This window comes from Carassius gibelio, chromosome B24 (genome assembly GCF_023724105.1).
Source record: "Carassius gibelio isolate Cgi1373 ecotype wild population from Czech Republic chromosome B24, carGib1.2-hapl.c, whole genome shotgun sequence".
In the NCBI taxonomy this organism is placed as follows: Eukaryota; Metazoa; Chordata; class Actinopteri; order Cypriniformes; family Cyprinidae; genus Carassius; species Carassius gibelio.
Genome location: NC_068419.1, coordinates 23,092,515 through 23,118,280, shown reverse-complemented (window position 1 = coordinate 23,118,280; position 25,766 = coordinate 23,092,515). Strand labels below are relative to the sequence as shown.

Below are 25,766 nucleotides of genomic sequence, written 5' to 3'. Positions count from 1 at the left end.
CTGCTCAACTTTAATTGCTCTGTCATGTAAGATGAAAAACATTCCCCATTTTAACTGCTGTCTTTAAGATGATGTTTTATGTTTTGTGCATCTGTATGCTCTGTTCATATATATAGCAGTGTTTATCACTGTAATCTGTGCCATTCAGGACTCATTTACAAGTGCAAGAATTGAGTACTACAGTCATGGTTCTCAGCTTTGAGTGTCATCCAAAAAAAAAGAAAAAAAAGAAAAGAAATCAAAATCAAAACAAAAAGATATTTATATATAATATTTATTATTTTAACACATGCAGATCCATAGTGTGTGGATCCACAATATATGGCATAAGCACTGTAAGTTTGCTATGGATTCTGCCTTTTTTTTGACAGATTTGTATGCTTTTCAGCACAATTTAACAGCAAAAGATATGTAAACCCCAGTTTCCCCTATTTATTAAAGACAAATGATACTATGAAAATAAGTGTGGTTATTGATGTGTCAGATTTGATCTCGTAATAGTAACAATAATGAATGTCTTATTTGCAGTAGTCAAAATATATATTGAATCATGCAAATATTGGACATTGCACGTCAGATTTTTTGTTGTGTGCTTCATTCAACATTACATTAATGTTGTACATTTATAAACAATGATATATTGCAACACCCTATTTAATTATAGATCATATGTAGTATATAATGCTAGGAAACCTAACTTGTAGTCCTAAAACAATGAACAATATTTTTAAAAGATATCCTACTGTAAGTGTTTTAAGTCAAAACTTCAATTTTAAATGTTCAACCTTTTTTTTTATATATTCTTTCATGGAAAGTTACAGTTTTAGTATGCAGTAACCAGTTTTAGAACTGTTTTATGTTTTTAATTTGGTGCGAGATCTCTCGTCCTATTCTCGTCCTCATATGTTTGAGCCTTCATGCTGCTTGCAATGTGTTTATAATGATTTGCATATTCATATGCACGGCAAACCTCCAACATTTTCATGTAGTGCTCATGAAAATGCATCTTTTTTTTCTTTTTTTTGAGGATACATTTTTTTTTTTTTTTTTTTTTTTTTCGGGTTGGAGGTTGGGGTGGGATTTGGGAAGGTGGGGGTTGGACATTGTAAGTATTTTAATGTGACCTTCATCAGGCATTCATGTCAACTTATCTATTTATGATTCCAGTTTCTTCCACTCTGTTGTTCAATTAGTGCTTGACCCCTTTAGCGGCATTGTAAATTAAATGACATTTCCGTGTCGTCCCATATTTAAAATACTGCGTTAGTTGCGGATCAGAAATGATGATCTTCATTCTGCAGCTAATTTATTCATTTAACAATTTCCCTCCAGAAGTTGCAGCAGAAGGCTGTGGAGCAACCTGAGCAGAAGAAATCCAAGTCGGCTGAATTTCTGATGGGTGAGTCCCGCGTGATGAGTTATTGCTCATAATTTGTGTAAGGATTAATTAACTAATTACAGACAAATGGCTCTGGGCTAAATTTTGCTCTTGCTTGTCAGGGCGCAATTTGTAATTATTTTAATCATTTCTTCTTCTTCGTCTCCTTCATCTTCTTCGTCTTCTCTCTTCCCCTCTTTTTCACACACCCTTCCTATTCGTGCTTTGGGTTTAATTTTAACCTCGTTGTGTTTCTGTGTCATTAAAGTAGGGAAGAATTTTCAGTTGCCATTAAATGTGCTTTGGAATAATGTGCCACTCTGACCTTCTCGGTTTTATTTTCATATGTGCTTTTTCTTTTTGTCCTCAGCAGACAGAGTCTTTATGGAGGGTGCTGAGAATCCTGCATTCCAGGAGGACTCGGAAGAAGAGCTTGAAATGAGAAGTGGTGGGCACGATAGCACGCTTGCAGCTCAGAAGTGTGCGGGGCTGCAGGCCGCTGCTATGGCACAAGGTGAAGCTTCATGCTGTCCCTCCCTCTGTAACACAGGCCCGGCCTCACATTCCAGTGCAGCCTGTCCCAACAGGTATCTCGGTGTAGCATAGGTGCATCTGCAGATGTTGCAGGAGAGAATAAAAATAAAAAAAACATTTTTGTGTTTGCCGGGTCTGCATGAGAATATATCATGTTGTGCTAAACGTGCTGCTCATCATCTAAAAGAAACCAATTTAGACTTACACCTGGAACGTACACCCACTTGTCATTGCAGGTTATGAATCAGAAATGTAGTTTGTAAGTGTATAAGTACTTTATCGTATCCTTGTTTTTGTGCATCATCAACAAAATGCAAGCCATTGGTCAGTTGATTTTGTAAGAACACCCTCAGGCACTTTATAAACATTAGTCTTGTCCAAGCAGATCGTAAAGTGTGCATTTTTTTCATGCATGGTGAGCTGATTACTATATATGACAGACAGAGTGTTTGGGAAATGTGTTTAAAAATAGTCATTAGATTTACAATTTTGTTTGGTGATACTAATGGTACATAAATACTGGTCATTGTTAAGGTATAAAGAGCAAATGGACAATTTGTCACTATAAATTAAAATGACTGCATTTCACAGGAACAGTGACAGAAAATTAATACTCATTTCAGGAAGAGCACATCTTATGCTCAGCTTGGTGGTAGGAATATCATTATGGATGAAAAGTTAAGTAGCACGTTTGTGTAAGCAACAGACATCAAGAAAATGATGTATTCATTTAATGGATGTTTGTAGACTGTTTAAGTGTCGCAATACCTTTTGTTAAGACTAATTGTAAAAAAGCTTCAGCTGAGTCTTCTTATTTGACTTTCTTAACCAATACTTTATAGTAGAATAACTGAAAATGCAAAATATGTAAAAAAAAAAAAAAATAAAATAAATAATAATAATAATAATAATATTAATACAAAAAAGAAAAAAAGGAGTGGAGTTTAAATTTCAGACGGTTTCCGTCTTTGTGTGTGTTGTGAAAGCTTACAGAGCACTGGAACGAACATAGAGTGTGTTTTAGCTGGCAGGCATATTCCCGCATGTAAATAATTCAAATGATTATCAAATTCAAGCTGAGATCAAACCTTAGCTTTTGCCTATGCATAATTTCAAAAGTAAAACCGCTGCGTTCAATTCCTTTGATAGATACCACATCAACTTTCATTTCACACTGCAAAAGAAAAAAAAAAAAAGGACAGATCATTTTGTCCTAAGAGAAGCTTTCTTTTGGGTATTTTTGTAAATTTTGTCAGCATGTAGTTGAGAATGTATTTACTTATATGTACGAAAATTGCATGATTTCCCCATCCTAAATCTATAAGCAGCTGCCCTGACAAATCAGTGTTATTCTAGCGAAGTCAGACCGCATTGCAGAGCTGCATTATTGATAGCGTTCATGGAGAACAGAGGAGAGTTTGATTAAGGATGAGAAACACTGGAAGATGGCCAGGCAGTGTAGTTAAATCAAAGATATAATTCAAAGACATCATTTCAAAGACCGCCAACGTTATGCAAATGCAAATGTTTAGCCCCTTCCAACAAAAACAGAAATGGAAGCCAAACTGTGTTTACCGTGGAAAAGAGCTTCACTTCAGAACTCAAGTCACTTCAATTTATTTGATGGGTGAATGTCAGTCAAAAGGGGCGTTCACATTGACAACAATTAAATCGCTTGAGGTTCAACTGTATCAGACGGGGGATCACTGTGTGCACTCCCACTGGTAGTTGCAGACTCACATCGCTGCTCATTTGCATGAAGTCAACTCAACTTTGTTGTATCGCCAAAGGTCGCTTTTGCTCATGATGGCAGAAACAGAGACACTATATGTAGGAGGATATACTCTTAGATAAATGGATAAAATAAATGGCAATTCTCATTATGGCTGTTGTAGGAATGAAAGTCCCAGCTTAGAGCTTAAGGACCTACTTGCCTTTTTGGTAGTATCATTGTTGAGAATATTCCTATTTTTAATTAACTATTTTTTCTTTATTTTTTTCTGTTTTGTTCTCAATTTTTAGCATAATTCAAGCTAGATATATGTCATGGCTGATTTAAAGCATAATCTTGACAGAGAGGTTTGGAGATTCTGGCCCTTCCCCATTTGAGGAGACAGTAGGTTGAGTACTGAAACAGTGACTGCCATTAAGTTTGGCCAATTTGTAACAGAAATTAAGTTCTAAACATCTTTTATAGATGAGGCTTGCTCAGATGCATCTTTCTGAACCATTTTCAAGATGTAAAACCTACAGTTGAGACATGGACGTGTTGAGTAGTGAAGAGCAGAGAGCAGTGACTGTTTAACAGGAATAACCCCTCTAGCTGCTGGCTTTCTATAAAACTCTGGCAAGACGCTTTGATGCCCAAAGGTCAGCGATTGCTAATAAGGAGTCAATGGGATACAGCGTTTGCTTTGTCACCCCTCTCTCGCTTTCTCTCCCTCTCTCTCTGACCAGTGACCCCAGAGCAGTGTTAGGGTATTGTCTTTGAAATCCAGGGCTCCTTGGCTTATACACATTTCTTATTAGTTCCTTTGAACACAGGTAACATATGGCAGGTTGTGTTTAAAAGATTGCCTACTCTGACCTTTCCTGGCATGCTAATTAGGCCCCTGAGCAGCGTTGGGCCCTCGTGAGTGCAGCTCAGGGAAACGTGACCGAGCGGGGCCTTATCAGGTAGCCTGTGCCAGCCGGTGAGAGTGGTGTGGACTTTCAGAATTAACATTTTCACTTCATGTGCTTTTAATAATCACTAACCTCACCCGGCCCACAACCATCAACCCCCCACCCCCCTCACTTTCTCTTTTCTCTCTTTTGCCCGCCTGTACTTTCCACAGGAAATGAAGGTGCCCAAAATTACTTTGACCCCTCGTCGGCAGCGGAGGGTGACCCAAGGCGGTGCAGGATGTCTGGGGTCGGAGGCAGAGATGAGCTGGAATTAAGTATGCCATTTTTTCTCATAATAGGCCGTCTCAGTTCATTAAAGCGGGGTGAGCGAGATCACTCGTAGCCAGTTAGAGCACTGGGTGGGCCGGTCTATGTAAATACTTTTACCAGTGGGTCACAAGATAGGGTGGTGCTGTGACTGTCATTGCTGAAGGTCACCGATCATTGGTCAGTTCCATTTCCGATCCCTATGCTTCCCTTAACTTCTTTTAAATGAAGGGGGTTCCTTCCAATACGGCTACATGCACTTCAGTGTGTCTATTAAAAGTGTGCTCTGGGGAGCAAAGTCATATGCATGTTATAATGAAACATGGCTATTAACAGAAAAGCCATTCTGACTATATCTGTTGGACATCACCATCCTGTAATATTCCACAATCCCCACAAACCTACAAACCTTTGATAATGACACTCTAGAGGTGGGGACACCTTCAAATGATATTTTGCATAAATTTCATTGCTGTCAAACGACTTACATTGGACTTACTTGTGTGTTATTATTAGCTCTGAGCTATAATCATTTAATGTAAATGAAGGTCAAGAATTAGTGTCAGTTGTTGGAAATTCATGCCGTATGCTCTTTTATGTTTGGTTTGGACTTTGCAATCCATGTGGAATCAGTCAGTGAGAGGTGTTTGAAAGCACAGCAATAAAATGTGCCACATGCCATCCGTAATATTAATCAAGTAAGATGTTTTTTCCCCCAGAATTTATGAATGAAGATGAGAGAAACCTTTATGAGAGACTTTCGGAAATGTTTCAAGAAGAAGATGCCTCCACTGTCATAGATTTACCAGGTAATAGTTATTGAAGTATTGGAAAGAAATAAAACACAATTTGTTTAATATTGGAATTGTTTCTCCTAGACATGAAGAAAGTATCAAAGGATCAAACAAAGTATTTGCCTACATCTTCTGCTTAGCCTTTTATCTTAAGAAAACAAACCCAGCAGTCTCACAACTCTCTCATGTAGAGTTTCAGCATAGATTTTAACAATGTTTCAAATTGTGCTTAGCAAAGTCCACTATGAGATCAAATATTTCTCATTAAATTCTTACAAGAACAAATTATTGTTATGTTCCATCAGCCTGGTAATAATAATGAATAAAAAAAATAATAATAACGAATAATAAAAAAATTATGCATCTCTGTTTTTTACCTTCATTATCTGATGTTTGTGATTTTTTTTTTTTTTTTTTTTTCATGTAAGATGTTTTTTACCAAGCAGGTGAGATATTAGCCCACTGATGTGAAGCTTCGGTGCAAAGAGTGTAATTCCCCAACAAAACATTGAGCTCTCAGGTAGGCATGGAGCTCAACTTCCTGTGTGAGAGCTATTGTTGTGCGTGACTCCAGCGTTTGTCCCATTAGCAGAGGGTCGGATTAAGACTCTCTCCCAAGTAGAGTGTTGGGCTTATGCTGCTTTTGTCTTGGTGTAAAATGCTCTCTGTGAATTGGTTGAGGTACCGCACAGCAGGTGTAATTGGTTTGCCAGACTGTCATTGGGTTTAGGCCTCATGGTACACGCGAATACAGTGTTAGCTGTCTAACACTCAACTGGATTTTTGTGGATTTAGCTGGAGTATATAGATTAGCCTCTTCACTATTGTCTTAGAATGCTCATAAAATCCTTCAAAGAAACAGAAGGAAAGAGGATACAGGATTAACACACACACAGTAGAAGGAGGAGGTTGATCACGGGGAGCATCCATCCATGAGGCTTTAACACTGTCACAATAGACATGAAACAATTGCCTGCAAGCTTTCTTTGCCGCCACCTCTTAGTGTAGGCCATAGTCTGGTAATTCTCTAAATATCTCCACACCTCTAAAACTTAAAGGGTTTGGAGCATCATTACCAGAATGGACACAGTCCAGTATGCTGTGTGTAAAACTCTGAGGAAACCAGTTGGTTGATTCAGATGTTCCAAAGGCTGGTGCCTTCCATAGCGGATTCACTGCTGCATATTAGCAAAAAATAAATAAATAAAATAATTAAATAAAAATTATCTATTATCTATTGTCAATAGTGTAGCATTGCATGAAGCACAGCTCATACATAAGTCATTTTACACCAAGCAGCTTTCTGTTGGTCAGTGTATCAAATTTGTGTGACCAACTGAACGTAATGCAAGATCTCCTTAGGGATCTCACATAAAATCTCATCCTCACACAAAATTCTTAATGCATCAATTCCTATTGAATGGACTGGTTTTTGCTGAACAACAGTAAATATGACCACACTTTAACTAAGATGAAACCTGATTTGGAACACTCTAGATAGCATGCAATACAAAAATAGCATCTCTATATATATATTCAGACTTACTTGTACTCTTCTTATCTCTCTCTCTCTCTCTCTCTCTCTCTCTCTCTCTCTCTCTCTCTCTATATATATATATATATATATATATATATGGGACAAATGCTGGAGTCACGCACAACAATAGCTCTCACACATGAAGAAGACCTCAATGCGGACCTGAGAGCTATATAGTATAGAGCTATATAGTGCACTCCTTGCACTATATATATATATATATATATATATATATATATATATATATATATATATATATATATATAGTATTGTATATATTATGTATTGAATAAAATTTATTTATAGCCAGTATCTTTTTTCTTCTGCCATATTTGATGAATGCTTTCACAGAGCCTGTCACAGTGCATTATGGGATTGCTTTATGTGTGAAGGATAGAGGAGGTAGAGCTTTAGAACTGGGTCAAAAGAAGGCCTTTAAATAATCAGAGTGCCTATGGTACCTTAAAATGCTGTCTAGGTAGGTAGCTTACTAGGTTACATGATTTTTGGAACAGACTTGATAAGTATCTTTGCACTTTGGCCTGTCTTGATCCAGGTGTTTCCTGATTGGTGTATTATGCTGCACTGTGAAACAAGCACAATCACGTTAGAGCTTCATTAACACTACTTAGTTTGATTAACTCGCTGGTTTAATTAAATCATACTTCTGTGTAATTTGGTTCAGATGAGGAATGCGTCTAAACCTCAGAGCAGAGTTTAACATCACTATGACTGACTTTTCAGATTTGTGTTTGTTGTGCATATTTGTATTCGATTTATAATCATAGTTAATGTGTATTGCAGGTATGGTGACGTCTGAGCATGCTGAGAATGTTCACCCAGCAGCTGAGAATGGATGGAGAGATCGATGGAGGGCTGAGCTGTCGGAGAGGAGAGTGGAGGTCATTCCTCAGTATGTGGAGCAGCTGAAAGAGTGTGTTCAGAGAGACATGATCCCAGTTAGCAGACTCACATCAGAGCAGGTCAGTTACAGTATATATAAGCCCATAACTCTCTGATGGCCAGTATGATCATTGCTTTGAAGTCATCATATCATGGCCTGAACTACATCCAGTCTAAACTCTGTCAGCAAATGGCAAGATAAATGTATATTCCAAAAAAGTTGGGATACTGTACAAATTGTGAGTAAAAAAGGAATGGAATAATTTACAAATCTAATTAACTTATATTTTATTCACTATAGAATATAGATAACACATCAAATGTTGAAAGTGAGACATTTTTAAATGTCATGTCAAATATTGGCTCATTTTGGGTTTCACGATCCAAAAAAGTTGGGACAGGTAACAATAGCCCCTTTCACACTGCACGTCGGACCCGCAATATTCCCGTAACATTGCCTGGTCGCCTTCTGTGTGAAAGCAACCACGTCCCGGAATTGATTACCGACTCGAACCCGGGTCGGGGACATAGTAACATTGCGGTAATCGATCCGGAACGAGCGCTGTGTGAACAAAAGTCAGATCTAATTCCGTATCGAAGTGATGACGCGCGTTATCGCGCGTCTTTTTTAACGGCTGTTTTGAAGGAAGATCAACATTCGCGACGAAAACATATGTGCAAACTGTAATGAAGCAGAGATCAGTTAGTTCCTCACTTTCCGCACTGACGCAGAGATCGTTTGCTTATTTCAGTTAAAGTATAATGTGCCAAGCGTTGTCGACTCGTACATTACACGTCACGCGCTGATGTCACGTGTCGTTACGGGATCTTCAAGGGTTGTGTGTGAAAGCACGCACATATACCGGGTCATCACTGGCAGTGTGAAGGTGCCAAATCTAGCGACCAGGGTACAATTACAGGAACACTTTACCCCTGAATTTGCCGGAATGGCAGTGTGAAAGGGGCTTATAAGAGGCCTGAAAAGTTAAATGTACAAATACGGAATAGCTGGAGGACCAATTTTTTTTGCCAAACTCATCAGTTCAATTGGCAACATATTTCTCTCAGAAGTCAAGATGGGCAGAGGATCACCAATTCCCCCAATGTTGTTATCATCGTCTACAGTGCATTATATCATACAAAGATTCAGAGAATCTGGAATAATTTCTTTGCGTAAGGTCGGAAAACCATACTGGATGCCTGTGATCTTCGGGCCCTTAGACGGCACTGTATCACATACAGGAATGCTACTGTAATGGAAATCACAACATTGGCTCAGGAAAACTTCCAGAAAACATAGTTGGTGAACACAATCCACCGTGCCATTCGCCGTTGCAGGCTAAAACTCTATAGGTCAAAAAAGAAGCCATATCTAAACATGTGCAGGTGTTTTCTCTGGGCCAAGGCTCATTTAAAATTGACTGTGGCAAAGTAGAAAACTGTTCTGTGGTCAGACGAATCAAAATAAACTAAAGGGGACAAGGACAACCCAAGTTGTAATCAGTGCTCAGTTCAGAAGCCTGCATCTCTGATGGTGTGGGGTTGCATATGGAAAGGCACCATCAATGCTGAAAGGTATATCCAAGTTATAGAACAACATATTGCAAGACCTTGCATTTTCCAACATGACAATGCCAGACCACATACTTCATCAATTACAACATCATTGCTGCGTAGAAGAAGGATTCAGGTACTGAAACGGCCAGCCTGCAGTCCAGACCTTTTACCCATAGAAAACATTTGCCACATCATAAAGAGGAAGAAGCGACGAAGAAGACCTAAGACAGTTAAGCAACTAGAAGCCTTTATTAGACAAAAATGGGACAACATTTCTAATCCTAAACTTGAGCTACTCCTCGGTCCCCAGACATTTGCAGGCTGTTATAAAAAGAAGAGGGGATGCCACACAGTGGTATACATGGCCTTGTCCCAACTTTTTTGAAATGTGTTAATGCCATGAAATTTAAAATCAACTTATTTTTCCCTTAAAATTATACATTTTCTCAGTTTAAAATTTGTATATGTCATCTATGTTGTATTCTGAATAAAATATTGACATTTTAAACTTCCACATCATTGCATTTGTCACGGTGCAGGGTGCCGTCTCAGCTTCCCCTGTGGTCTGTGTTGTCCTGTCTGTTCAGTAGCTCGTGGTCTGGGCAATCAGCGCTGATCATGGCGGGGTTGTGCAGATCACGAGCTGATTCTTCCCCACCTGTCGCTCATTCCCCCACTCCCTTTATATGTCTCTGCTTTTCTGTCTGTGGTCGTGGGTAGATTGTTTTGTCTTTGCCCATGTTTTGCATTGTTTCTCAGTATCAGTCTCACCTTCTGTTCTTGTGTCAAAGGATCCGTAATTCGGAGATCCGGCAGCGCGAGTGGTCCGCAGTGTGCCGGCCAGCTCAGAGATCTCTGTGTGTGCCAGAGCTTTTCGTTATTGTTTATGTTATTTTGTGGCGAGAATAAAGATTCTCCTTTTTCTAACTCTGCATCTGAGTCCTCTGTCCAGTACGCACCCCTGACAGCATTCTGTTTGTATTCACAATTTGTACAGTGTCCCGACTATTTTTTGGAATTGCGTTTGTATATTAAATCAACAAAGAGGTGTATCCTACACTAAAAATTTCAAATGTTGCTTACAACAGGACGTTTGTAGTTTTGATCTAGTCACACCACTCAATTGCTGTTATGTATACACATTCCTCTGTCTGTAGAAAATACAATTAATTTTCTTTTAATTTAATGAAACTAGTTTGTGTTCTTGTTGCCCACTCTAAACAGGGTTAGTTCAGAACGTTGTTCTTTCAGCACTCTTAGTTTTTATGCTTTTACAGTTTTTTTTTTTTTTTTTTCGTTGGGTTACAATTTATATTGATAAAGGAGGAAATGGGACATGAAACAGCAATCAAACTTCTGTATCTGCAAGAGCAGTGCAAAGTAAGATGCCATGAACATTTTGACTAATTCCTAAAACCATGGTAGGGGAGAGTTGGACACAATGTAACACTTTTTGACTTTCTCAGTTAAATCCACATGGGGTTCAGAGTCCTATATATTTTTTTTTATCCACAATGATTTTACACTTGTTTGGTCCAAATGTGTCACTTTTGGCCCTATGTTAATGATCTAAATGCAAAGTGTAAAATGCATGGCGCAGGTGCACTCAGGGCGTTTCCAAATCCACTTTTGCTATTTTAACTCTGTAAAAGTGGTCCTTCCATGGGGCGCATTTTTGGAATGGTTTGCCCCTATTCTCTTAATGAGTAATGGGTGTAACGTTCAATACATCGATCAGAGTGTCATCTCCCATTCCCTTTAAGAGCGAGATGTGCTCGCGCCAGGGCGGATCGCTATTTACATAATTGCAACTCAGTCATGGAATTTGTTGGCGGAAAAGTTAAACGCTTCTCAAGAGAAGAAACCGATCTGCTTGTGTGCGAAGTTAAAGCGCGCATGCAGATCATTGAGTCAGTTAATATATATGTGTGTATTAGCATGATTGTTCAATTAATTAGCCAATGTCATTCATCATCATAAGTAGTAATAAACTGAATTGCAAATAGGTAGCCATATTCCAGTACACGCGATGACTACCCATCATTACATTTTTTATATTTACGTAGCCTACACAATAATATCATTTTACACTATATCTTGTTTTTAATATTTGACATGTTTGTGTGATGTGCATCCCTGTGTGTAATAAGCCAATGAGTCAAGTTAATGAGCACTGTGGACCCGCCAAGAGGCGCATTTTCCACCAACGTGCTCTTTAAATAACAAAAAAAAATATATATAATAATATTGTGCCATTGACTTTAGACTGTAGACCAGGTTTGAGTTGGCACATTCTATTTTCAGATCCTTAAAATAACAATGCGCATGAACACACCTCTTTTTTTAGACCAGCACTACCATGGGCACATAAATGGGCGCAAATGCATTTGCTCTTTAAACGATGTGGCACTGGACCGGAAAATGCAAATGGCGCCGACTGAAACTTGCAAACACACTTGCGCTGCACGTTGCGTTGCATTGCACCAGTGTATGATAGGGCCCTTTGTTTCATAATTGCAGTGTATAATTTTTTTCTTGATTTACTCTCGAAAAATTAAAGTGAAATGTGAAAACATGCCCCTTAGGTGGCGTACATTGTAGAATCTGAGTGGCACGTTTTACATGACCATATGACATCTTAAAATATTATCTGATCTATATCTATTTTTATATATACAAAATAAACTAAAATATTTTGTCAATGAAATAAAATTATTAACTTTATAAAATAATTATTTATTTATTTATTTTTTTTTTTTACAAATAATCTCAATTCGGAGTTTGATAATGAACACATTGCTACCATGATTAGGATGGCCCACATAAATTAGCAAAAATACTTTACATTTCTTGAAAAAAATAACTTCTGAACATTAAACATTGACTGTCCGTATTTATTCGCCTGTTTCTTGTGGTTTCTCATAAAAATTAAAGTAAATAGTGTAAATTACATTGTTAATGTCATAGAATAGAACTCACATTTTAAATGAATACTAAAAACATGAATGTAAAATTTACTTAAAATTTACCCCAGAAACAGATCTCCTGTAAAGACCTTGTATCAGACTCCCACTGAGACAAGACCAAAGGAACCAGTTTAGCCATCTGCACAATGTGACTTTGCTGCATACTGGAATTGAACTGCTGGTTACGTCTGGCCAGAGGAGAACTGAGGCTGGTTCCTCCCAAGGGTTTTTTCTCCATTCTGTCACTGATGGAGTTTTGGTTACTTGCCTCTGTCGCCTCTGGCTTGCTTAGTTGGTGACACTTCAATTACAGCAATATTGTTGACTTGATTGCAAAAGATTGCAAAGATACTATTTAAACTGAACTGAGTTGGATGATGACATCATTGAATTCAATGATGGACTGCCTTTAAAAGTCATTTTGCATTATTGACACACTTTTATACTAATTATCGTTGTTCAATTTTTGTTTGTCTGTTTTGTTCTATGTAAATAAAGGTGACTTGACTTATCTCAAAAAAATAATATATATATATATATAATTTTGGTGCACTTTGTTCTTTATATAGTGTTGATATGGGAACTAGTAAATAGTATACATTTTGTTATGCTAGCATGTGTGGAAATATTCAAACCATTTGTGTTATAACTAACCCTGCATTACTTTGTACACCTCATTCCCCTAATGCCATATTATTGATGCAGAAAACGTGGTCAGAATTACAGAATCCATGTATGCAGATTAACATGGGACTGGACAATTATTTTGAAAATAAATAAATAAATAAAATAAAATAAAAATAGCACTGTACACCTAATCAGATTGGAAAAGTGTCTGTGAATAGTAAACCACAACAAGACTTAAATATAAAGATTACATTTTTTTTTTTTGTGTGTGTGTCTCTGTGTGAATAAATGTCACAGTTTCATCTACTACCCAAACTGAAACACAAGTGATGATCATGGTGTTTTTATTGTCTGACATCTCACTGTATAACAGAGCTCCAGAGCTGATTTGAGAGTCCATTTCTCCAGCTTTTCACCATTTTATTTGAGAAAACTATTTTTATATCATACACACTGAACAACCCATCAAAATTAAAGTTTGGTTTAAGTTGAAGAAATTATGACAGAAATGCATTATTATTGTACAACATACATAATTATGCTGTCTGTAGAGGCAGCATCCTGACTAAAATGGAGCCTTGTAACTTAACTGATTTTGATTTGGTTTCTAACAGTTTTACTTTTAGCATGTTGCTATATTTACAATCATCTTTTCTCACTACATCCATTATCTTTGCTGAATTCGTTTTTCACTGAACTTTGTCTTTGACTTTTTTTTTGGTTATTTTTGGTTATTTTTATTTTGCGTTCAATGTGTTACACTGCTTTTTGGTTACTGAAATGCAGGGCCCAGATTTATTGTTTATAGTTAAAACCCCTTTGAATGTAACCTGTTGGTACTGTAATGTACTATAAGTTCACATTATTTATGTCTTATGTTATTTTTTGCTTCTCCTTTGCAACCAATACTGAAAAAAATAGGATATTTCAGGTCATATTCTATATGCTCCACTTTCTATGCAATTCTATACACAGAGAAAATGTCAAAAACACAAAATTACACCGAACAGGATAAGTATTAGCCAGCATATTTAAGATGTAGTCAGTCTTGGAAACTTGTTATGACTGAAATGTGAATGAAGAGTTGCACATTAAATAGAGATTCCGAAGTTGAAGTGAGAAATGAATACATAAGGAGCGGATGGGATGTAATGGTTGTTTGAGTCATGGTGTGTGTTGAATAATCACTCTTGGTTTGTGTGCGGCTGCAGAACTCTCCAACTGTTCTGAAAACACAACATTATCCCTACCACACTCCACAAGCGTTTCACTATAATGTGAGTTTAAGCAGCACAGGATGTACCACTGTCTATCAGCGAGTATAAAGCCTCTTAAACATGCTGACAGAATTCTGCGGTGTGTGTCTGTAGGGTTTGCCTGCAGATTGTATTAACACATCTCTTTAGATGTTCTGAATTCAAGTTAGCCACATGCAGTGGCAGAATACAGTCTGTTGGACCTAAACAAGAACATGGATTTTCCTTTTTGGCAGGAAGAGCATTCGGAGCGAGGGAAGACGGAGGAAAAGGTGTGGGCGAGGAAGCAGAGAGTAATGTCGCTCTTAAGGGGAAATTCAAAGGTACTGATGTGTGTCCAGAAAAGGAAAGATTACTGTAGGTATGTCAAATGAGATTTCCTGAGGTACAGGAGCTGCTGCTGAGACCTTCTGCTGTCTTTGCCTATCAATCACACTGTACTATCATTCAAACACACAGTCACATGCTAATATGGACAATTCTATGGAGTTCTATAGAACAGTAACACATAAATGTGTGTGTGTGTGTGTGTGTGTGTGTGTGTGTATTAATTCTTCGCCAGAAATGCTTAGGCAGTCATTGCAATTTTCTTCAGTCTTGGTTGTGTATGCATTGTTTTTATGAAATAACCTACTCTCATACTAATGTTACTATTTCCAGATGACCAAAGCACACTGCATGAAGTACTTTATCCCACAATGCAATGCACTTGATTTGACCTTCTACTTTAAGTCTGATGAATTTATTTTGACTAAAAGCTAAAAAAAAAAAACAAAACAAAAAAAAAAACAACTACATATTTAACTACAATTACTTTTGTGTAATGTGTACTGTTTTTCACTCTTTACAGAGTTTATAGTAAGCTATAAGGTATTCATTTCCGAACAGAAAATGTGTTCAATAATTTGTGCAGATGGCAGAAAGCAAGACACAAAATAAGTGTCATAACAACAGCAAAGCACATTATTTTTGCATGCCTTTGCAAGCAGTGATAGGAAGTGAAATGTTTGGTTTCGCTCTACATTTTCATTGTGTAGCATGTTCTGGTTTAATATGGATATCATTTTCAAATTTTTGTTTCTTCATAATATTGGATAAAAAAAAATAAAGTATGCTCTCTCAGGGACTTATTTATTAAGATTTTACCAGAGAAGATTATTGTATGTTAATAAATATATATATATATATATATATATATATATATATATATATATATATATATATATATATATATATATATATATATATATATATATATATATATTGGGGGGGGGGGGGGGGTGCTCATTATTGCAACTCAGTTTTTGCCATAAAGATAGCCTTAGATGTTGACATGGTATTGGTCATATAATACATTTACTATGTAAAACATTTGATTTATTATTTGCTTCTGCAGATTAGGCGCATAGATGAAGAAGAAGCCATTCTGCAGGACAGACTCTATGCTGTGTTCCAGCGGTGCGTGAATTTCTCTACATCCAATCTGATGTGAAATAATCATTAATCTGTGTTTCCAAAGCCATTTACATTTTGCTGACATTTGTGAGGAGATGTAATATACTCCACATTGTATTGTCTCTACCAGTGCATTCTGGGTAAGTTGCCAAAGGCGAGGAAATCTGTCCGTGTCATTGGACGCAAAGTAGCATCAATTTCATCCTGTTCACTTCAGTCTGCAGCCCTTTCTCTTTCGTGCTCTCTGTTTCTGAGTGTCAGGCCTGCAGGCTCGGCTGTGTTTAAGTTTTTAATAATTGTGCAGCACCACACAGACTGATCTAATGAAATCAGGGCTGTTAGTTGGACACTGGCGCAGAGGTTTATTAGATGACCCTCTCTATGTCCTTTCATATCAACACTGGGTGGTTGTTACTCAGATGAGACGTCTGTATCAGATCAGGCCAACACCACCCACATTTACTGAAAGAATACTGTGACGTCTATTTTTTTTTAGCAGATTTCCAAAACAGTTTCTTTGTTCAAGATAGAAACTTTCAGTGGCAGTATTGCAGGATATCATTCTACCTGGTGTGGTGTTAATATCTGATATTATTTTAAATGCTTACTCTTCTTTTGACATTATCTATTAAAACAAGGCTTCATTCAAATAGAGGAAATTATTTATTTAAAGATGGCATGGCATGTCCTAATTTAGATAAGCTAATTAAATATGTATCCATGTATATTTTCAGGGCGGAAAATCGCTTGCTGAATTCTCTGCGTCAACACCAGGCTGAGGTCGTCAACCAATATGGTGAAATTATCGAAGAGACAGAAAACACAGAACCACTGGGCATTGAATCTGACCTCCACTGGCAGGTACACTCTCTCTCCTTCTTTCTGTCTATCTTTCTTACAGTGAAGATCTCTCTGACTTTATGCAAAAAATCAGAAAAGCCCAAATGTGGACTGTCATAATTCAAATAATTTTAATAGATTACGTAAATGACAGTCGAAGGCAATAGTAATTTTGGAACAATTGCCAACTAGTAACAGCAAATATTGCACTGCACTGAGTTTATCAAGAACATTATTTTTCCTTTCAAAATGGATCACTCTTTCCTATAACATAGCTTAAAGATGATAAATTAAATATATACTGATTTATACTATTACTAATGATACAAACTGCAAGAGACACTTGCCTTGTTTGAACCATGTGGTCGGAAAAGACTTGCATGTCACTCCCTTAAAGTAAATCAGATTTAAGAAATATCAAACCATTATTTTAAAGGCAGAAATGTCACAAAATAATAAGGTTGAACTGCAGGTACAAATTCTGCATTTTAGTGAAGCCCCGGTATTTTCATTTCAGATTTAGGTAGAATTTGATTCGGTTTGAACCCATTAAAATGTAATGATGATGAATAGGAACATGCAAATTGGCTGATTTTATAAAGAAAGAATAAAAGGTAGAAATTAAATCAATGTTTTAAATGTTTTTTATTTTTTTATTTTTTATCATGATTAGGTTAATGAAATCAGTCATGGGGGCTTACATATTACACGTTTCATGAGAAGAGGAAGCCACACCTAAATTTTTCTGACCAAAATTAAAGGAAGAGGGCAGCAGCCAATTCTTGTTCAGTTGCGTGAGAGATGTTGTTGTGAGGTTTTGCGTTGTAATGACTTCTGTAAGAGGGCCTCAACAGTAGCGGGAGCAGCCTTGGTTTGCAGACAGAGCATCAGCTTTGAGGGAGGCAGTAAACGCAGTGAGATTGTAGTATAATTCCTCTGCCTGGCATCCGTGCCCCCCAGTCACTGTTCCATTATCTCTCAAATTGCTGTGTTTCAGAGAGATAAAGATATTTTATGGCTTGCTGACTTGAAACAACCCGCACAGCCAGAAAAGCAATGGCCGACCTGCCACGCATAGTAATTTCATTGGTAAATGACAAAATCTTTGTTTATATGACATTTCCAAAATTACAGTGGCAGATGAATCTCAAATATAAAATGTCACATTTGGCATGCAAAACTATGAAAATATATTTCTGTACAAAATTCATGGAGGCATTTAATTTAGAACATGTTTAATAACTAAGCCTGCCTGCATCGGTAATCCTGCCTTCAGGACTCAAAAAGATTGTCATATTTATTCACTAGCTCCCCCCCCCCACACCCTCCTTCATTCTCACGCCAAAAAATTTAAGGGTAAATGTTCATTGTTAATTAAGATTTACTAATTAAAATGAAAATAATTAAGGAGAAAGCTTAATCTCGGAATATTAGGCTATACTTAGAAAGAAAATAAGTTTTTGTGTGTGTATGCATGTGTGTGTTTATATATATATATATATATATATATATATATATATATATATATATATATATGTATATACACTTTATTTATTTTTATTTATTTTTTTTTGGGGGGGGGGGGGGGGGAGCTGTTACTTGTTTGCAATGTGTTTTGTCAGTCTGTCAGTGAGGTTTCAGTGAAAGCTGGCCTGCTTGCCAGAAAGAGAGGGATGAGAAGTGTATAGGATCTGGCGAGCTGCTTTCATGTCATCTAGGCGAGTGTTATGGCGTTACACACTTACGCCACAGCTGCAGGAAATGCGTCCTCTTCACCTTTATTTCCTGAAAATCTGTCTGTTTTGAATAGCATACTACTTTTGCTGTTTCAGTAATATATAGAATGAATACTGTGCACAGAATGCAAATATCCTAATGAGTGGCTGAGTACATTTTCCATCAGAACACATTGCATACCATAATACAATATTTGTATTTGAACTTCCATTTCAAATGATAACTATATTACTCTCACACACAAAGTGATGAGGTCATGTGCAATATAACGTTACTTATTTTATTTTATTTTTTACCGTGAAGCAATGCATCACATTTTTATGTATTTCTTTCTTTTTTTTTTTTTTCTTTTTTTTTTTTTATATAGTAATCAGTATACTGCACATACTTAAAATGAATACTGGGTAATATTTAACAACCTATAAGCTAGTATTATTTCCTGATCATAGTGTCTGTGCATCCTCTTTATATAAAGAAAAGCCAATTTATTATTATATTTACATTTGATTCAGGGAGTCATGATCTTATTCCAAAACTAATCTCAATGCATCTTAATTCTGCAGGCTGCATATATACTGGTAACGTTAACAAATGTTGACAAATTCTGTGTAAACATTCAACACAAAGCTGTAAGAAAAAATAGAAATGAATAATATTTTCTGTAAAGTTTTCTCTCTTACACGCTTCAGATCTCTTTCACATAGTGAAATATTTCATATTCCTGTGTAGGTGGAATGGATACGGACCCCGGAGCCCATAGAGGTGCTTGTTTTGTGTTTGAGGGCCGTGAGAGAGAAGCTGCCCAGAGGTCTGTACTCACTGAGCGTGTCTCTTCAGACTCAACTGGGCGGCCGCACGCTGCGCTGGTCCCGTCTGCAGGAGCAGCAGTGGGTTGGAAGAACAGAACCCATGGAACACCAGGGCCGATACTTTGACATAGAGCTCAACATTAACCAGAGCCTCTGCATGGTAAGAAAACCCCAGCAAACTGCCCTCTTGAGACGCCCACAGCACTGCAGTTTATTTAACCCTTACAACAAAAAAGCTAATGTTCAAAGAACCGATTTGATGATTGTTGATCTGAGTGGATTTATGCTACATTAAAGAGCACAGCAATCAAACATCATCACCTTTACGTTAGAAGTTGTGGGATATTTTAGCACTATCAATCATGGGTGCTGCTCAGAGGGGCCATCTGTCATTGAGGACATTTGTCATATTTTTGTCAGAAGTAATGAGTTTTGAAAGCATATTTACTTTGTTTTTTTCGTTTTTTTCTTTTTCTCGTTTTGCCAAGCTAAAAAAATATATTCCCCCCCCCATTATTTTATTAAAATGTTCTGTACTTTTTTGTAGCTCACGAGGAGATATTATTCTAAAAAAAAAAAAATATATATATATATATATAATTTATATTTATTATAGCAAAGCTAAATTTTTCAGCATAACATTATTCAGTGTTATATGATGCTTTAGAAATATTTCTTGTACACCGATTGTTGTTCCAGATGTTAATATTGTTACAAAGCTTACATCGAAAAGGCTAACTAAAAAAAAAAAAAGTTAATATAATACAGTAATAGTTCACCAGTTCGGAAAATCCAGTGAATTTAAATGAAGTATAATTATTGTAAAACTAATCCATATTAATTATTATGGATTACCAATCCATATGAATCTATGAATCAGTCGCATTATAAAATGAACAGATTAAATTTAGGCTTTGATTCACATGTATACCTCACACACACCCACGCGCGCGCACACACACACACACACACACACACCAGTTATGGAAAACATCTCAATGTACTGTAAATACATGAATAAAAGTAAGCCGTTTTATGAACTTTTTAAGCATCAAAGTGGAAGTTGTGTAGAATAGTGGGACAGAAATCGCTCTGATTATCAGACAGGACTAAATTCCAGAGCAGAACCACACTAGTTTTCCCTTCTGCCGTTCCACTTCAGCTATTGAAAATAGAGTCAGAATGAGGCTTATGAAATGTGATATTAAACAGTGAGTGTGTGTATGGGAGTGGAAAGAGACTGTATTAAAAACTGCTGCTGAAAGCTCAAGGTTTGACTTGAGGGACAGTCACTGTGAATAAAACAGCTGCTTTTCTAACGTGACATTCAGTGTGTGAACGTAAATCAAATTTATAATTCATTATACAAGAGCTGACGGTTTATTGGGATAAAAAATGATGTACAAATGCTGTGAAACCAGAATTCCAGAACTCAGAACTACTGAGAAAATAAGAGAAAATAAATAACTATATGATTTTAAAGAACTATCAATGCTGCTCAGAGCAATAGTGTTCAAATTTGAAGTTAGTTGGAGTGATGTTTTAGCGTTAAGCCCACATCTTGTCTTCTGTTGCCTGTGCATGAGAAAGAGCTGTAAAGAAAGAAGAATGAGAATGAAAGAACACCTCCTTGGTCAATGGGATACTTTATTATACATTTTTTAATGATTTCGAGAAATTATTAATGCGTTTTAGTTTAACTTAAAAGAAAAGAACAGTCAAACAGGTTTTTTACCAGAATGAAGTGATAATGTTTCAACAATAAAGCTCTGCTATTATGAGATCTGAAAATATAAAGATCTCTAAAACTTTATTCTCAAAATAATATTTAATTTTATCAAATTACTTTATTCCTCATAACTTTATTTTTGGAAAAGGTCAATTATGAGATTATTCACAAAACATTGCAATTTTATTCTTGTAATATTATAACTTGATCCTCAAAATAAGTTTTTTTCTTTTTTTTTTTTGTACACACCTAAGAAGGAAATGATCTTTAAAACAAGGTTCAAATGGATTCTGTTTGTTAAATGGTTTGGGCTGAAATAATTCCAGAAGTTTAGACCAAACCTTCACCAGAATGTTTGTTCACTAGTGCCTTCCAAGCACTGTAAATAAATAACCTAAAAATGCGATCACGATCAATAAATAAAGCACCAAATCTAGCATGCACTTGTGTAGTCAGGCCTATATCTGCAGACAGAAGCGTCTGACACAAAGGAAAAAAAGTGGGCCGCTTTAACTGAATACTCCTCCTCTCTCGTCCAAAACCGTGGGCTCTTATTTGGCAGGCAATCGTTTAGCGCTCCATTGAGATTGTCTAGTGTCAGTCTCCTCTATCCTCTACCAGCTCTTATTTATAGCCAATCCTGTTGCTGTTGATGTTTATGTTTCGAAGATTTCCATCAGATTTGTCTGTAATTAGCTCATTTGCTTTTTGCAGTTGCCCACATTACCGTGCTCTCTCGCCTCGTCTGTTTTTCTCAACAGCTTTCACAGAGGAAACGAGGAATTAACGTTAGTAGGAGGAAAGCTACAGCTCATCATGTTTTTCTTGAGTGTCTCTGGCTGGCGCATAGAGATGCTCTGATCCATCTTGCAGATTTGAGGCTTTCCTTCAAGTGGGATGTGAAAGATGCGATGGTCCAGGCAAGGAAGCAGAAGATAAGAAGGATCTTTTGCTCCTTTGCCAATCTGTAGTCTCAGTCTCATTTTCACATCTCTTCATTCTGTTGTTTCACAGCACTTCCATCTAAAGCAAACAGAGTCATTTAATGTTAAAAAGCAGAAGGACACCAGCAGTCCACGAGGGAAATGCACTTAAATGCACATTTTTTATTTTTATTTTATTTATGCTTTCTCGTTTCCCCTCTTTCTCTTGTGGCGTTTGCTCAGTAAGCACAGGTCTGTTTTGTATTAAATTTGATCTCTGTGATGCTTTAATAGATTCCCAGCATGTCGCAGTTCTACCTGAGAACTGACACAGGCCCAAAACACAATATTTCAGTCATTTAATTGTGTTTTCACTCTTTCCTTTTTAATCTCTTTTTCTTTGCCAATTGATACAGTCAGCAGTGTTCTTGCTTATTTCTCAGTGAATTGAGCGTCTGAAATATTTTTTTTCAATATGTATAATGCAGGAGATTATGGCATAAATTTGAGGCCTGATGCAGGGAATCTGTGCCATTTTTTTTTTTTTAGGTGTGAGCACAAAGCGATTAGAAGAGAAACACATGATGAATGTGATAAAACAAGACTTCTCCGTTTTCCATTACTCCTAATGGAGGGATAGAATATTCCTGGAGTGACTGATGAAGTCAAGCGCTTCTTTTTGTCAGTTCATTTTTTAACGGTCTGTCTCTTGCTTGATGGGTAAATAAGGATCTCTGCCTGTTAAACACTGTTATTCCCCATGCCACGTTTTTCTGATATACCACATTTTTCTTTAAACGTGCCTGGTTTACATATGTTCTAGTGATGTCACGGCTGTCATGTTGGGATCGTCACATGCTGGCGCTCCTGCTGAGATGGCTTCCTGAAACCAGCCATAATCACACTCCAATGTTTCATCATCTAGGTTCAAACTTTAGATCATATTAAACACATTTAGCTAGAGAGAGGAAATCGGGGAAATTAGATAACAAATATCCATTTTGAACTTACTCTCTTTACATTGCACCATTATTCAACTTTCTCTACTGAGAAGTGTTAGCTGTGTTTTGTGTGTCAAAAAAATAAATAAAATAAATAAATAAATTAATTAATTAATTAAAACATTCCAAATAGAGGATGCTTTATTTTAGATTATTATTAATTAAATATATAGCATCACCAAAGGCTGCTAAAACAGCAAATACAAATTAAACATAGATAAAACACTAGTTTAAATGTTTTGCAGGGTTAAATGTTACAGGGTTTCAAATTTTTTCAAAACTTTTTTTTATGCATTACTTGAATCAGTCACTTTGGTCTTCTCTGTGTTAAATGTGCTAATAAATCATTTTGACTTTAACCCTGAACTCTCTTTGCCCCCCCCCCCCCCCCCTAGATTTTTCTAGATTTGTTTTAAATGATATATTTAGATTTACCGTAGGGATTATTCACACTCTGTCTCTTCCAGGTCTTGCCTGCATCATGTGATCTGTTGCCATCCAGTGTGTTAGTGTTCAGGCTGTTATCTCTGCCCGGAGATCACAGTTCTGTGAGTTCTGTAGTGGGCTGGGGTGCATTTCCCGTCTGCGACTGCTCCTTCCAACTCTTCAATGGAAAGTTCAAGACCCCTCTCTTGCGTGGCAGTCCGAACCCCTCACTCAACCAGTTCCGCAGAATTGAGCATCTGCTTTCCACTGACCTGGACAACTGGCTATGCAACCTCTACTTCCAGGTACATATTTAAAATGTACTGAAGGTTTATTTTTGTGAAGATTCTAAACAGTCTAATGGTCCATGCTATAAATAATAATAATAATAATAATAATAATAATAATAATAATAATAATAATAATAATAATAATAATAATAACAGTTTTATTTACTTTGTGTTGTAATTGCTTTAAGTTAATAAACCAGTGTAGTTGCCCTAACTGAACTCTGTAAAAGACAGTTTTGGGAGAATAGTGCCTGTTTTGTATATGTGAATGTGTGTGAGAGAGTGTAAATGGCTCTAGCAAGAAAATTGGAAATTGGAGCCAGGTTGTAAACAAACCACATCTTTACTAAACAGATCCAGATACATTTGAGGAGAAGCATCGATCCTGTTACTCAACAGCTTAATGGAATTAAAAAGCAGAGAAAAGTCTTTTCTCAATCTAATGCTTTCATATAATTGGAAGATATTTTGTGCAGTGAATATAAGCAGTTAATATCCCTATGGAATCTGGACTCCACAAACGTCCATTTTACACATTCACAATCTCATGATTATTAAAAATTATTTATATTGGCCACTTTGACCGTTTGACAAATTTAATGTTCAAATTCAATCCAGATAAATTTGCAGATTTACTAGCCAAATCGGTGCATAAAGTAAAAAATTTAATAAAAAAATAAAAAGTCATCAAAAAGTCAAGAGCCCCAGATACAGATCTCCTGTAAAGACCTTGTCTCAGACGACCACCAGGACAAGACCACAGGAAACAGATGATTCTTCTGCAAAATCTGACTTTGCTGCAGCCTGGAATTGAACTACTGGTTTCGTCTGGTCAGAGGAGAACTGGCCCCCCAACTGAGCCTGGTTTCTCCCAAGGTTTTTTTCTCCATTCTGTCACCGATGGAGTTTCGGTTCCTTGCCGCTGTCGCCTCTAGCTTGCTTAGTTGGGGTCAATTCATCTACAGCGATATCATTGACTTGATTGCAAATAAAAACAGACACTATTTAAACTGAACAGAGATGACATAACTTAATTCAATGATGAACTGCCTTTAACTATCATTTTGCATTATTGAGACACTGTTTTCCAAATGAATGTTGTTCAGTGTTTTGACGCAATGTATTTTGTTTAAAGCACTATATAAATAAAGGTGATTGATTGATGGATTTTATTCTAAGAATTACAGGTTTGTTTTGGAAGGCTTCCAGAAAGTAAAGGAAATAACAACAAAATAAATAATAATAATAATAATAATAATAATAATAATAATAATAAAAAATGTAAAAATAAAATACAAGTAAGTATATTTGTGCAAAGGAGTGATAGCAAAGGAAATTAGCTTATATGGGTTTAAAATGGAGGAGAAATGCTTCCTGTTTTTTTTTTTTTTTTTTTACATCAAAGGCTGTATCCAATCAAACTACAATAAATCTGTGTTCCTGAATGATCTGGGTCCTGAAGCAAAACCAGTTGAGAGCCACTGCTGTACAGCATCTATTTGCCAACTGTTTTATAATGCCTTTCATAATCAGTCTTTGTCAATCAGCAGACATCCCTCTGTGCAGGTGAAGAGACTCCCGCGGGGTAGCACTGGGGTGCCGGAGCGTAGCTTCACCCTGCAGATCCCTTCTCACCCCCAGCTGAGCTCCAGCCAGGGGCTTCATCCCCATCCTGACACCTCCATCCGCTCTTCTGCTTCTCTGCCAGGTAGGACTTCTTCACCCCCCACGAAAGGTAGAAATGCCAGCGAATGTCACGGCCTGCCACAAACTCCCACACAGAGGCAGAATGGCAGCTGCCAGTTAGAATCTGTTGGGTCATTCATGCAGAGAAAATGAACCTTCTCCATTCAGATCAAAGCACGTCCGATTTGTGCAGCACAGTAAGTGCCATTTGGGCCAAAATTGTTTGCACTGTAATTGAAGCTCACTAACATAAGACGTTCAGCTTTACACATGATTGAAATTTCTCACTGAATGCTATCATCATTACCACCACCGTCATCATTCATGGCTGCGTTATCAAATGGCACATATTTCCTCTAATCAAAACTCTCAGCCATAAGCCAG

At 36.9% G+C, this 25,766-nt stretch overlaps 1 protein-coding gene across 1 annotated transcript in view; it reads left to right on the top strand.

Moving 5' to 3' along the window:
* The first annotated feature begins 1,395 nt into the window (after window positions 1-1,395).
* Window positions 1,396-25,766, top strand: part of ofcc1 (orofacial cleft 1 candidate 1) — an 85,394-nt gene continuing 61,023 nt past the window's right edge. Inside the window, exons 1-9 of the mRNA XM_052595827.1 lie at window positions 1,396-1,399; window positions 1,749-1,892; window positions 7,982-8,160; window positions 14,723-14,809; window positions 15,883-15,944; window positions 16,676-16,802; window positions 19,248-19,568; window positions 23,448-23,711; window positions 25,263-25,404. Of these exons, the coding sequence (XP_052451787.1) occupies window positions 1,396-1,399; window positions 1,749-1,892; window positions 7,982-8,160; window positions 14,723-14,809; window positions 15,883-15,944; window positions 16,676-16,802; window positions 19,248-19,568; window positions 23,448-23,711; window positions 25,263-25,404 (1,330 nt within the window). The remainder of the gene's footprint in view (window positions 1,400-1,748; window positions 1,893-7,981; window positions 8,161-14,722; window positions 14,810-15,882; window positions 15,945-16,675; window positions 16,803-19,247; window positions 19,569-23,447; window positions 23,712-25,262; window positions 25,405-25,766) is intronic.